This window comes from Rattus rattus, chromosome 10 (genome assembly GCF_011064425.1).
Source record: "Rattus rattus isolate New Zealand chromosome 10, Rrattus_CSIRO_v1, whole genome shotgun sequence".
NCBI classification, from domain to species: Eukaryota; Metazoa; Chordata; class Mammalia; order Rodentia; family Muridae; genus Rattus; species Rattus rattus.
The window spans coordinates 61,582,924-61,597,562 of NC_046163.1; the positions used below are offsets into that span (position 1 = coordinate 61,582,924).

At 43.0% G+C, this 14,639-nt stretch overlaps 1 protein-coding gene across 4 annotated transcripts in view; it reads right to left on the reverse strand.

Annotated features, from left to right (window-relative positions):
* Positions 1–1,844: 1,844 nt before the first annotated feature.
* Positions 1,845–14,639, reverse strand: part of Mia3 (MIA SH3 domain ER export factor 3) — a 42,224-nt gene continuing 29,429 nt past the window's right edge. For 2 of the 4 annotated variants that reach the window (XM_032914790.1, XM_032914792.1), the window contains 22 exons: positions 14,565–14,586; positions 13,758–13,846; positions 13,452–13,529; positions 13,252–13,362; positions 11,674–11,745; positions 11,373–11,477; positions 10,624–10,746; positions 10,400–10,511; positions 9,552–9,607; positions 9,374–9,464; positions 9,090–9,228; positions 8,055–8,156; positions 7,160–7,220; positions 6,934–6,969; positions 6,781–6,848; positions 6,424–6,524; positions 6,130–6,267; positions 5,297–5,365; positions 5,119–5,192; positions 4,965–5,036; positions 3,486–3,624; positions 1,845–2,659 (listed from right to left, as the gene is read on the reverse strand). In XM_032914790.1, the coding sequence (XP_032770681.1) occupies positions 2,346–2,659; positions 3,486–3,624; positions 4,965–5,036; positions 5,119–5,192; positions 5,297–5,365; positions 6,130–6,267; positions 6,424–6,524; positions 6,781–6,848; positions 6,934–6,969; positions 7,160–7,220; positions 8,055–8,156; positions 9,090–9,228; positions 9,374–9,464; positions 9,552–9,607; positions 10,400–10,511; positions 10,624–10,746; positions 11,373–11,477; positions 11,674–11,745; positions 13,252–13,362; positions 13,452–13,529; positions 13,758–13,846; positions 14,565–14,586 (2,172 nt within the window). In that variant the 3' untranslated portion in view covers positions 1,845–2,345. The remainder of the gene's footprint in view (positions 2,660–3,485; positions 3,625–4,964; positions 5,037–5,118; positions 5,193–5,296; positions 5,366–6,129; positions 6,268–6,423; positions 6,525–6,780; positions 6,849–6,933; positions 6,970–7,159; positions 7,221–8,054; positions 8,157–9,089; positions 9,229–9,373; positions 9,465–9,551; positions 9,608–10,399; positions 10,512–10,623; positions 10,747–11,372; positions 11,478–11,673; positions 11,746–13,251; positions 13,363–13,451; positions 13,530–13,757; positions 13,847–14,564; positions 14,587–14,639) is intronic. The other 2 variants (XM_032914788.1, XM_032914789.1) reach the window with 1 other exon arrangement.

Here is a 14,639-nt window from a genome sequence, read left to right on the forward strand (position 1 = left end):
AGTCAAGATAGCTGAGGCAGGAGGATAGCAAATTTGAGCGAGCCTGGACTATATAGGTGAGACCCTATCTTTTCAAAAAAAAAAAAAGGCAAAAATTACAAATTATATTTTCACTATTTTGTGTCTTGAGGGGATTGACAGATATTTTCCAGAAGTGTTTGCAATTTAATATTATTTTTATATGATTAAAATGGCATGTGTTAGGGGCTGAAGAGATGGTTCGGGGGTTAAAAGCACTTTCTGTTCTTGCAGAGAGAAACCAGGGTTCAGTTCCAGGTACCCACATGATGGCTCTCAACTGCCTGTAACTCCAATTATAGGGATCTAGTGCCCTCTTCTAGCCTCATGGGTACCAGACATAACATGTTGCACATACATACATGCAAGCAAAACACATATGCATAGAATAGAAAATAAAGTTTTAAATTATTACACAATCCTGTACATTTTCTTACAGATATAAAATCGTCAGTAATTCTGGATTAGGACTAGTTGAACTCTTTCTTACTGGAAGACTTACAGGCTCCCTTGGAACTCCTGTGTTCAGAGAAGCTGTCTTTGTATGTCTTCAATCATTGAAGATTTTATTTCACACTGAAGCTTTTGCTCATTTTTTTTTTCAAAATCTCCAATGGCTTTAACTTCCCAGCAGTGACATGAAATGCCCTAGGTTTCAGTCATTCCTTCACAGGACTTTAGAGAGTACAGTGTCACAGTAAGCTGTTTTCACTTTTTATACCTGTAATTACTGCAGCTTATATGTAATGTGCTGCCAAAAGTACCATAAATACTCTGAACTAGTTGTTTAAAGACAGTGAAAAGGGGTGCAAACACTAGGTAGGACACAATTCCAGATTCCTAGATTTACCTGGACTTATAAAGCAGCAGCAGTGTTTAAATACTAATTTCTGAATAGTATCTGTTAAAGATTTGAGCCAGGCATAGTAAGTCAAGCCTGAAATTCCAGCCTCTAAGGAAGCTGAGACAGGAGGGCCATGTTGGGTATAGAATGAGACCCTGGCTCAAAACAGCCATGTAACTGAGCTCAGCCCATACTTCTGAACTGAGGATGTACACTGATTTTCTGATCTTTCTGCCTCATGGCAGATTCCTGATTCTTTGCCATACTCTTTGAAAATTAGCTGCAAGGTGAGATGAGAGGAAATAGAATATAGATTTCTAAAAAGAAATGATCTTATAGTCATTGCATATGATTGTTATCTTATTAGCCACCCTTAATGAAAGAATGGTTTTAAAAGCAACAAAATACCAGGTCAAATAATTTTATAATTCTTTTCCTCATATGCACGCACGCACATGCATGTGTGTGCATGTGTGTTTGTGTGTGTAGGACAGAGGATAGCTTGTGGGAGTTGGTTCTCTTTAGTAGGTGGGTCCAAGAGGTCAAACTCAAGCTGTCAGGCTTGGCAGTGTCTTTACCTGCTGAGCCATTTTACTGGCCCAAATATTTTCTTCTCAGTTTTCGAGACAGACTCTATGTCGCCCTGGCTGTCCCGGAACTCAAGATTTGCCTGCCTTTGCCTCCCATGAGCCACCACACCCAGCTCCAAATAATTCTTGCTAGCAGCACAAATTCATACTCAGAAAATCATTCTCAGACAGTGAGCCACCAAGAAAGGGCAGACATGTAGACTGTGTGGGGCCTCTGGCTTATTTAAAATAAGAGGAAATTCCCTGTAGAGCTTACTGATGACTTTCCAAGAGAACTTAGCATTGTTGCATGGAATGCATGGAGCCCACTACTGCAGTTCCAGAAGTACAGTTGTCAGGTTTTCCAAATGAGCAAGTCTCATAGCAACCCAAAGAATCAGCAGACACTGGGGAATATTAATAAACCAAGTTTATGAACTATTACTACAAAGAACTTTAGCAACAGGGGACAGTTTGTGATCCTTGAGTAAACTTCTTGTAGCGTAACAGTCTTTGAGACACACGTGGAGCTGTAAACACCTTGCTCTGAATCAGCTGGCATACACTAAACCAAGGCCATGGAAATACGTGTTCTTAAAGCATTTCCACAGGAAATGTTCATACTTTATGATATTTCTAAATCATTTAGCAATCATTACATATGCTACATGAACTAAACACAGGTATTCTTTATTGCACATTTCAAAGTTGGGAGGATGTTCTAGCTTAAGAGGTGATCTTTACTTAAAAGGGAAAATAATATATTTTTGTTTGGCTCAAAAATGCAAACTGCCAAGGCAGCTTAGTACTAAAAACAATCTTTGTAAAACAAACTTTTAGGTTTTGATGCCAATGAAACCCTTTGCTGTAATGAGTAATGTCCACTTCCTCTCTGACTCAGCAACAGGTCAAAGTTAAGGGGTGGGTTTTGAAGCCTGTGAGCGGTCCTGGACACTGCTTGGAGAGGCAGGTTGGGCTTCCTCTCTTGGGCCTGAAGGCAGTGAGTCTCTTAAAGCAGGTGGTGGTGGCGGATAATCCTGAGGACCGTGGGACGGAGGTGGTAATCGGGTACCAGGAATAAAGAACTCTCTTGGACCAAGTGAACCTGGAGGTCTAAATGGTGTATGTCCTGGTACAAATTCCCGAGGGTCAACAGGCAGGTCCCGTTTCCCAGGCAGAACACCTGGTGCATATTCTCTTACACCTAGTGGTGGACGCATGCCTGGAACTAGAAAACAAGTCACATAGATACCAAGTAACATCATTCCAAGTACAGTAACGTGTATTAATTTCTCAACCCTATAAAATCAAGTATGGCACCCTGACTGTACTTAAGATAAGGCAAATGAGGCTTAGCAAATTAATTTATAGCCTGTGGCCACTAAGCTAAGGTCAGGTTTAAACAGCTCTACTTAATTCCAAGTTTTCTTTTCCCTCTGTAACTCTGCACCTCAGAATAGTTCCGTTCAGAATAATAGCCAAGCCAAGAGGATAGTTGTGAAACAGTTTCATCACAATAAAGTTAAGTGAAATGTTATTATTGCTTGTCAACTGAGAGTTCATGTGCCAAAATAGTTAAGAAGATGAACTCAAATTGATCTTCATTTACTAGGTTTGTGTTTTCTGTAACCTCTTTTCTATCTAGTCCCACTGAGAATGGAGTTTTTACCTCTCCCCTCTCTATTCTGTGACCAGTGGCTTATGCTTCTATTACAGATGATGACAAGCTTCATGTTATAGGACATAAGTATCTGTGACCTACAGAGTCATCCATCTTTTCTGCATAACGTGTAGCCACTGGTGTTCAAGTGCACTTGCAGACAGAACATTGCTGGCTTTCCTAAATGACCCCTTTCCTTGTCTGGCCATGCCCAACTCAGTTTAGGGAGACTAGTTAGTAGCCGTATGTCCTCAGAAAGTTGAGGATGGGTTACTACAATGTACTCTCAGCTTTAGCCTTAGTTGGAAAGCTCTGTGATAGCAACTACTTTAGCAAGGAACAGAAAAGATGAATGTGCTTTACAAGTAAGTTAATACTGTCCAAATCATCATACCAAATGGTGGAGGAAGTGGGCGAGGCCCAAAAGGCCCACATAGCTGAGGAGGTGGTCCATATCGTATAGGTGGTGGCACTGGGCCTCCCATGAGAGGCACCCCTGGAAATGGAGGTGGCCCTTTGGGAGCCATGTTAACCTGCAGGAAAGAAACAATTAAAGTTTGGAAATGCTTTAACATGGCAAAGTACCAAGACTAGTAAACTGGCACCTGTCCAAAGAACAGCCAGTGTGAACCACCTCACCCCATGTTGCCAGTGACAACCCAGAGAGGTTAGAAGGAGGCTGCAAGCAGTGACTACGTTACTGCTTGTCCTCTGCATGGGAAAGGGAACAGAAAGAGGACTCAGCTTCCTAAGAAGCCTATGACAGGTCAAAGCCACACGCTGCCATCTGTGTCAAGAGTAGTGCTCTCAACTCTCTCACGACTGTAACGCCAGATGTATATATTAAGAATGAAGGGAACATCGGGATATAATGCATGTAAAATAATGAAAAGATATGCAGTTATAACTAAAATTTAAAATAAAAATACAGATAACAGATGGAAAATGTGTATCCACACACGCAGTGACAGCAACTATTTCAGGGCTCAGTGGGCCTTTGCCACATTATTCAAATGTTCATATCTTCTGATCTGTGTGAGTATCTCGCTTTAAACATCGAGCAAGCAGAGTTCAGTGATTTACAGGAGGTTATACTGAAAGGGGGGAAGCTGGAATTCAAATACCAGTCTCCACTCCAAGGCTGTAAGTTAAGTCTCCAGTCTCTGAAGTCTTCTGGAAAGGCATGGAGGGCTCATCCAGACTGGCCTTAGATAAAGACTCTAAAGAGGTGCACACCCCTGGAGTCCTGCACTGGCCTTCACAGTGTTCGCCAGCAGTGTTATGTGCGTTATTAGGAAGACAGAGCTCCACTAGTGGCCTTCACTGGCCAGCAACACTACCCACTATTCTCCCCTTGGGCAGGAACTCCATTACTGTGTCAATGTGGTGTGGCAGGCTCAGCAGCGGCTCAGCCACACACGTCTCGGAGCTGCGGACAGTCACCGAGTACGGACAGTGCTTAGGACACAGGTTTCTGTTTGTAAACAGTCTGATTTCATATCATTCCCAACAGTTTTTCAGTTCACAAACAGGGGTTTTAGGAGCATAGTTCTAGGCAGATAATGAAAACAAATCATGTGATTTACTGAGTTATTTCACTCAGAGCGTTCAGCACAGAGCATAGGTTGTAGTGATGACTTTTCTATGTGATAACAGTTACAGCAAGTGCTCTAACCTGGTTAGTAATTTAACACAACAGGAAAAGGGACACCAACAACCAACACTGACTCAGTGACACTCCAGAGTCACGAGCTGGAGTGATGCTGCGTCTCAAGAGACAGTGAACAAGGTGAGTGGCATGCATTTATAAATGTCTACAGACAAACCAAGCCAAACCAGGGGCCACTCCAGCCCTCAGTCTCTAAACACTTACTGCTACTGGATGCTCAGCTAAAGGGGCAGTGCTGGAGACTGAGGGGCCTTCGGGCTCTTGGGGAACAGTTTGCTTTTAAAGAAACAAATAGTCATATAAACAAGAGAAGACACCAATAGGAAATACGCACCTGCCTGTATGCCTGAGAACTTACCTTGCCCTCATCCATGGCCTTAGCGGGAGAAGAGCTCCTGGAGCTGCTGTTCACCACAGGAGGTGGACCTGGGTCTGTGAGGGGCCAGAGAGCTGACTTAGACTCACCCTGACTGGTCCACTTTGAGAAGAATCAAAGCCCACATGCATGGGACTCAGAAATTACTTAGGCCCCTTACCAGAAGCAGAGTGTTTCCCAGAGGCCTCTGATGGCCATCGAGGACGAGGTAAATGCCTGTCCAGTGACCCTTGAGAAAGAAACAGAGTCAGTGACATGTCATTTTTAGAGGGAATAAACCTGCTGTGAACAGGGCTCAACTTTTAAGTAGAAATCAGCATTACAAATAGATCTCTTTCTGGCTAGGTAGCACATGCCTGCAATCCAGAAGAGGGATCTCAATATACAAGTCAGTTTATGAAAAGACTTCAAGTATAAAACAAAGATTGCCTCCATTTTTGGAAGTTTATTTTTAAATTCTTTTTATTTTATACGTATGGGTATTCTGCCTACACATATGTTTATGGTTCACATGTGTGCAGTACCCGTGGAGGCCAGAGAGGGTGTCAGATCTCCTGAGTATGGAGTTACAGGTGGTTGTGAGATACCATGTGGGTACTGAGAATTGAACTCAGGTCCTCTGGAAGAAGAGCTGTGCTGCTAACCACCAAGCCACCTCTCTAGCTCTAGGAACTGCCCGAGTTTTAAAGACAAGCACTAAATGTTTTATTAAGAATACTGGTGCTTCAAGGTAGAGACTTAATAGCACTGTACTGGCAGCATTTTTCCAGTCTGACTAATCTTTCTAATCGTCACAGACTCTTCACATTCCCAGGTAAACTGTAAAGAGTGTATCACTCCTCAAAAGCAGGGCAGGGGCCTCCAGGAGAATATAAGTCTCTCTGTCCTACAAGAGCATACATTGACCCACTTCTCTATTGGACAGACACGAACTCTAACACGGCAAGAACACAGTTGATGTACTGTAATGCAAAGGAGTACGTCAGTGCTCACCAAATTCACTTCTAGGAGTGTCTCTTCGACTGAGTGTGGCAGAGAGAGGTCTCCCAGGTGACTCTACTGGTAGGGGAGGGGAACATTCTCCACCACTCACAGGGGATGGGCCAAAAGAGCCATTCTGGCTCAGTAGACCTGAAGACAGCAATGCCTCGTTAGCACTCTATGACAGCCCCTTCCCTCCAGAGAGCTCAGGAGTCTTTCTAGGGCACCAGACCTAATACAGAAGTAAAATTGAATTCACACACATTCTACACCAGAATCCTGCTACCATGCACAAATGCTCCATACCTCGCCGAGGAGGGTTCTGTGTGTTTGGTCTTCCTGGCATTGGTTTTACGATCACAGGTTCATCTTGTCTCATCGCCATCTTTTGAGTCATTTCCAGTAATCTTGAATATTGAGAAACAATGGTCGTGAAATAGTAATCAGTTCCTTATTAGATACCACCTAGCACTCAAGCACTGTAAAAGCACTGACAATTAGGTATAAAATCCCGTACTTGTGCACGCGCACTGTAAAAAGCACTGACAGGTATAAAATCCCGTACTTGTGCACGCACACTGTGAAAGCACTAACAGTTACGTATAAAATCCCATACTTGTGCACGCGCACTGTAAAAGCACTGACAGGTATAAAATCCCGTACTTGTGCCGTAAGTTAGCAGCTTCTCTCTTCTCCTCTGCCATGGCTCTCTCTGCAGCACGAGCTTTGAGCTGTTGAAGATATTGACGAAAAAGTATTGTGACTCAGATGTGAAAGGCTGTGCACAAAATAAAAAAAAGGGAAAGCATTCCTTACCCAGTTATCATGAGCTTTCTTCTCATGGGCAGCAATCTGAAAAGACAACACATCAAATATATGTTCACGGTTCTTCAGAACACCCCTTTTTAACATATACCAGCTATTCAAAAAAATGAAGGAAGGAAGGAAGGAAGGAAGGAAGGCAGGCAGGCAGGCAGGCAGGCAGGCAGGCAGGCAGGCAGGCAGGCAGGCTGCAGGAAACGAAGTCTGATGCAGTTTTTACCTGGTTTTTGAATGAGCGTTCTGTTTTCTGTAATTCTTCTTCCATTTCTTCAATTCGCCGCCTAAGAGTGAGTGCCATTTAGCATCATCAATTAAAGCAACTAGGTAAAGTGTGGGACAACCCAACAGTGCCCCCAGACTCTGAAGAGCTACAGTAGTGACGATCTCACCAAACATACAAAACATGTTTTATAGAGTTACTCACAGTACAGTATAATCAAAACAAAAAAACTAATTTTCCTGTCATTTCATGGCTAGAGGTTCTTAGATCATCTCCTTAACAGTCTCCAATATATTTTCATAACGGCCTGCTGTGAATATTTGCTTCTACACAAAGATAAACGTGTTTCTTCTAATCAACAGGAAATTAAACAGACGAGTGACTACTGAGCTATTAAGTGGAAAATCATGGCAGTGATTTTCACAGCAAACAGCTTTCATAAAAGAATGACTCTAATATAGTGGTTTTCAACCTGTGGACTGCAACCCCTTTGACAAACCTCTATCTCCAAAAATATTTACATTACGACTCATAACAATAGCAAAATTACAGTTATGAAGTAGCAACGAAAATAGTTTTAGGGTTGGGGTCACCACAACCTGAGGAACTGTATTGAAGAGCTGGAGTGCTGGGAAGGTTGAGAACCACTGCTCTAGGATATAAAGTTCCTCCCCACCCTGCTGCCCCAGAGCCCTCTGCAGGAAACAAGGGACTTTTTAGTCCTATCAGTGTGTGGGCTAAGTAAATTTGTGACCATTTTTTACTTGCTAATGTTTTCCTCTATGACTGAATGGACTCATATCCCCACCTCACTCACGATTCCGTGCTGTTCTGTTTTCCGTGTTTTCTCCAGTTTTAGAAAGCAAACAGATCCCTGTGCAGAGCCTGAACTTACTTGTAAGTTTTCACTTCCTCTGCAGCCAGAACCACCTTTTCATCGGCTGCCGTTAGTTTCTGCTCTCTGTCTTGCCGTTCATACTCTTCTTGACTCAGTTTCCTAGGATAAAACCATTCCCCAGTGAATGGCTGTCCTTACGGCAGTCGGCTCTTGTTCAACTGTCCTTTCCTATCCTCTGCTGGTTGTTGGTTGGTTGGGTTTTTTTGTTTTGGATTATTTTTGTTGTTGTTTCTCTGCCTATCCCTGGCTGTTCTGGAACTTGTTCTGTAGACCAGGCTGGCCTGGAACTCAAGATGTGCCTGCCTCTGCCTCTTGAGTGCAGCTATGCAGCACCAGAGACCTGCTTCCTATCCTTCCCTTAATGCCCAGACAGATGAAGTTATACAAAGTTTTTAAAATTTCCCTTACATCTAGGAAGTCAAACTCTGATCTCTTGGCAAGCCAGAAGTCATTGTTAATGTGTCCAACAATTTCCTCTAACAATAAAACAACCATAAAAACACCGTGCTCTGAGGGTAACGTACTACAGGTAAGGAAAGCTTCCTGTCCTCTAGAAAACAGCAGCCCCACTCAACTAAGGCAGGGGCAAAAGGCACTAATCATTTTTGATGTTGTATAGAGGCAGGTACCCGTGGAGGTACACGCCTGTGACTCCAGCAGGGCAAGGCAGAGGCAGGCTGATTCCTGAAGCTCACTGGCCAGCCAGCCTATGGAATGGATACTCTTCTGAACAATAAGAGATAGGACTCAACAAATAAAGGTGAACATCAAAGGAGGAAAAGACACCCATTTTGACCTCTGACCTCTACACCCAAGTGCACACATGCATACCCACATTAAGTACATATAGTGTACACACATACAGAAGCAACACCTAGTCACAAGCATGCATGCATACAAAGAAAAGGCAGGTTGTAAAGAAATCAAGCACAAAGGGAAATCCAAGGCTTTGCTAACTGTAACTGGGGAAAACTGTAAATAAGCTTTAGAAAAGGCGCTGTGTGCAAGGCTAGCAGAGAGCAGTGGGCCTACTTCTGCAGTGCCATCTCCTTCTGCTGGTAGAGCTCATTCAGGATCTCCACTTTCTGCCTCAGAGTTTTGCACTCGTCTTCCAACCCAGCTTTAGCAGTCTGCAGCGAGCTGCGGTCATCTTCCAATTTCTTGATTTGGTCTATGAGGGATAAAAAGGTGCAGAAGCTTGAGAGGCAGGGCTGAGGTCAGTTCTGAGAAGTAAGAATGAGCACTGGGACCTGCTTATCTTGCCAATCAAATATGAAGTTCTAGTATGTGGCAGTTTTGTCTCCAGAAGAACCTACCTTCCAGGTTACATTTAGTGGACATCGATGCTCTTAGCTTAAGTTGTAAAAGTTTTAGATCCTCTTCAACTATCGAGACTGCAGTTTGTGTCTAAAAATCACAGAAGAAAGATCTAGTCTTAAAAGTGAGCCATTGAAAGGACTCCCTGGTACTCCTGGGATACAAACAGGTCGGTACCCGAGAGACGTCCATCATCTGCTTTATTCTATTTTTTATCTTCTCGCTCCGGTCACCTATAAGAGAAAAGCTTCAGTTGCTTTTTCTTCCTTGCTCCTTAATGACATTTTCATGACTTCCCTCAAACAATGATCAAACAGCAAATAAAAAAAAGCCAACTAAAAGAACTGATTGTCTGATTTAGAATTGAAAATTTACATGTACAAAGTTAACTAGCAGTTTGTGTCATAAAAAATGTCATCAGAGAGAGTGCTTTCTTTGCTCAGATCACTTCAACCTGGACAAATGTCGACTACATAAAAACACCCAGGCCTTTGTTCTCCCTTGAATATGCTATCAGGTATGATTTAAAGCACCCTCAGTAGTAGGGAACAGTTAACACTCAACCTGAGAGACAATTCTTTATCAGTTAACATCTAGCCTCTAGCATCTTGCCATACCTGCTCTACAACTCTGGCTTCTTACAGCACAGCCATAGTTGTGATCCCAGCCACCCGAGGCCTCTGAAGATAAGCTGCAAGCCCTAGGAGCTAAGAGCCACAGAGAGCACACTCTGGAAAGATGACTTCCCCTGTGCAGTGTTTGAGACTTAGAGACAAGAGGTGACTGAAGGAGCTCCAGTGCACACACCTTGTTCTCAGGGGAGAGATACGAAATGTCAGTGTTCTCTGCATGTCTACACAACACACAAGTAACCCACCTGGCCCAACACAGACATACATGGCTACAAGTTCATCAGTGTGAGCCCACAGCACTAAAGCTTAGCATAGCTGAAAAGTAGCCTCAGTGGATGGAAATTCAGGTCAAGAGGGCGAATATAGGCCCAGCCTCCCCGAGACAGCTCTTACCTCCCATTTCTCCATTGGCCAGCTCATCTGACTCATTTCCTCCTTTATCTGCATCCTCAGATTCAAGTTCACATTCTAACCGATTCAACTGTGTGATGCAATTAGTCAAAGCCTAGGAAAGAAGCAAATAGGTGTAAAAGCCTCTTGATTCTCGATCAGGAGAACACGGGGATTGAGTGTGCACCCGTGAGAATACGCTTACACTGATGTGAGAATGCGCTTACACTGATGTTGTCGTCCTTGTGAGTAAGAGCTGCTTCCAAGTCTTTCTGGGACATCTCAAACGACCTGATCTGTTCAGTGAGCTCAGCATGTGATCTGCTCCACTCTTCAATCTGCTGCTGCAACTGAAAAGTCAAGCACATAAATCCCTACTTGCAGGTGCGCAATGGGCGAGAACGGACTGTGTAAGACAGTGGTAGGAAGCCAGGCCGGCCACTCCTTGGCTTTCAGTTAAAGAAAGGTGGAGAGTGGTTCCAACCCTCAGAGCTGAGGAAAGAACATCAGTGTGGTAAAGGAGCTTGACCCAAGTGTTCCAGCAATCAGAAAACTATTGCTAGTTCACCTTAATGGGCTTCTAGTACGAATGGATGGGAACATCTCAGACTCGTAAATCCAGACTCTGGTCATATAACCTTCTCTTGGTCAGTAAAGAAAGTTATTAAAAAATGGTTAAAATATTTAATATTTGGGCATAAAAATCTGAACTATTGCTGTTTTAAAGCTACTCAAGTTTACAATGGTCAGGCATTTGATAAAAATAAAAGATAAAAAATAAATACAGTGAGAGCTGCACTGAGTTGTACAGAGAACTCCTGAAGCAGATACCCACTCCATCAGGGAAGCAGCTTACTCTCCTAGCACCCAGCCTGAGGACTGCTGAGGGGGACCGCTGAGGGGGGACCGCTGAGGGGGACCCCTGAGGGGGACTGCTGAGAGGAAATGCCATCACTATTAGGTGACCTTGCCTTACCTGCTCTTTCTTCTTCTTAAGCCTGGCATTTTCTTCTTGAACCCGATGGCATTCAGACTTTACATTCTCTTCACTGAGCTTGGCTTCATTAAGGGCAACTTGAACCTAATATAAAACATTCCCAATTAGTAAATTAATCCAAAGAAGAAAGTTACATTTTCTTTACCAAACATCCTGGATGTTTCATCTTTTACATGCTTTAGCACACCTCAAACTTTTGCTTAACAGACTAAGACAATGCTTAGTTAGTTAGAACACGTACATAGACAATACTCTAGTTAGGGCATACAGGCAGACTCACTTCTGAAAGTTCTGATGCATTCATCGAAATGACATCCTTCAACTTCTCAATGGACTTCTTGTTTTCCAGTATCTGACCCATGAAAGCAGAACACAGAGCCTCAGGTCTCAGCAGAGTCACTGGTGTACACACACGCAGACATTATCTGCTCTTTACTGCTGTGAGAAACCAAAAGCAACCTAGAGAGCAGAGAGTTTATCTCTGCTCGCAGCTTACAGCCCATCACCATCTAAGGAGGTCAGGGCAGGAACCTGGAGACAACTGACGCAGAGGCCATGGAGGAAGGCAGCTCACTGCCTTGTTCCCCATGGATTACTCAAGTTTCCTTCTTTCTTTTAGTTCCTAGGGCCACCAGCCCAGAGGCAGCTCTGGCCACAGAAATCTCACATCAATCATCAATCAAGAAAACTTACAACAGACCTCCCACAGGCCAATCTGGGGAGGGCATCTTTTCAACTGAGCTTCCCTTTGTATTAAGTTGACATAAAAGAAGCTAACACACACACACACACTAAAGGGTGAAACACTAATAAACATATCCCATATAAGCCTATGGTCTTGGTAAAGTAAGGGATCCAGTTTTGGCCTAAGGAGGAGAAAAAAAATGTACTAGTAATCCAACCTTATTATTATAAGATAATGCAGCACATGACCACATAAAAAGATAAAAGAATAAATCTTTCAAGTAAGCCAATTCAAACTACTGTCATGGTTGTGTTCCACCCCCAGTAGAGAAAAACTAAAAAAGAATCTCTGCCCAGCTAAGCCTGATGATTCTGGAGACTGAGACACAGGGTCATGAGCTCAAGACCTGTCTGGGCTGCAGAGTTCAAAGCCAGCACAGGCAACTTAGTGGATACTGTCTCAAGATTAAAACACAGACAGGGATAATGCTCCCGCTCAGTGTAGGAATACCCACCTACCCTGCATGAGACACTAGGGTCAAATCCAAGATCGTAGGGGGTGGGGGAGAATTTCATTGCCTAAATTGGGAATAGAAGAATTTGGAGGAAAACAGACCAATCTCATACACAAGAATTCCAAAAGTTTATGAAGACAGCAGCTCCTTAAGGGGTGGAAAATGTAATTCTTTCCTCTGAGCCATGCATAGTGGTTTCCAAAGAATACAGTACAAAGAGCTGAAAAGAATAATATAACAGCAGAGAAATGTGACTGGCACTTGCTTAGCTGGGGCATTAGCTCTGCTGAGGTATAATAGAAAGCCTCTCCGTTTTCTCTACAACCGTTACACAAAACAAATGAGTTTACCAAAAAGAGAATTTTTTAAAAACAGAACAAGATCTAAAAACCATTCATAAGGCCAGAATTCATAGTTGGTCTACCTGCGCTAGAGGGCAGAGCCCAGCCATTTGACAATGGTCCAGGGTTGAGAACAAAAATACTCTTCCTGTGCCCATGAGAGTAACCCAGGTTCCTCTTCTGTTACACTTGTCAGACAAGCCACAGTAGAGTCAGCTTCCATGACTACTTCCACTTGAGCTAACAGCCTGGGGAAAGTTGCCCTCACAAAGCTCCTTCAGAAGCCCAGTTACATAACCAGTGAGCAGCTACTCTTACCAAGTCCTGGTTCTTGGCGTTCTGCTCTCTCTCAGACTCTAACTGAAGACGAAGGCTTTTGGCTTTGTCACCCAAACTTACATTAGTTTCTTCAAGTACCTTGATTTTATCCTTAACAGAAAGAGACACTAAGATTAGTAAGAATGACTCTCCGTTTACTCTCACTTGTAGAATGCAATTCTCCCCTTGGTGATGTTTACCTTGTACTTAATAGCTTCATCAGAGAGAATCAGGTTTTGTTTCTTGGTTTCTTGAACATATTTCTTTGACTCCTTGATCTGTGTAAACAAGGTTTTTAGGATTAAGTTACAACTTAGAATTAACTACACATTATAGTGCTACCAAAGTCACTTCCAAGTGGCCATCCTCCTCCAGACAGCGACTGCCCACATCTTGGGATGGCTCATAGGAAATGATGAAATAAACATGAATCTTTAAAATCATAAATGGAATGCTAAGACAGAAATATTAAGCTGGAATGGAGGAGGAAGCTAAAAGAATTATACCTTTTGTTCATAACTTGACAATTTTTGCATAAGTTCTGCATTTTCTTTCTTGATGTTCTCCAACTTTTCAGAAATTTGTTTCTCAGTAACTAAAAAGAAGGGAAATCTGTAAGTTTGTGAGCCCAAGATGAGGCCAAGTGCCCCAGTGCATTAACAGCAAAGGCCTGGTGCCTGCACTGAGAGAGGAGACCATGCTTTGCTGACTATTGTGCCCTTAAAAAGCAGTCTGTAGTGATTACAGTCAGGGGGCAAGAATATTACACATTAAAAGTGCAGTATGCAGACTTTAATTTAGAGATACAGAATTTAAGGAAATGCTATACCTTGGTCCCATCTCAGAAAATGGGATTGCTTCAAATGTCATCTGCAAAGAGAAACTGAGAAACACAAAATACCAGATCCCTCCACCATCCTGAACACCGTCCACTCAGATGCGGATTTAATCCTCCACCATCCTGAACACCGTCCACTCAGATGCGGATTTAATCCTCCACCATCCTGCATGCTGTCTGCTCAGACTCAGTGTGCACTTAATGTGTGTTTGTCACAGGGACACAATCTGCACTGCATCGACATGCACAGTTGATCTCCCCACTCCCTCAGTCTGCTCTCTGTTGCCTATCTCAGTTGGCATCAGCACGGTTTTAACCAGCCGAGCTGGTGGGCTAGAGACAGTAAACTTTCCAGGAGTTAATAAAGCAACCAGACAGTAGAAGTCATGGCATCTATGTCTAAATTACAGAAAACTCACATCAAACACCAATGCAGAGGATTAATTCAAGGGAAAAAATGAACCTAAATATTTACCTTGATATATTCTACTCTTTACCTAGAAGAAAAGAAATAAAATTAAGTTTGTTGTCCAACACTTGATTAACATAT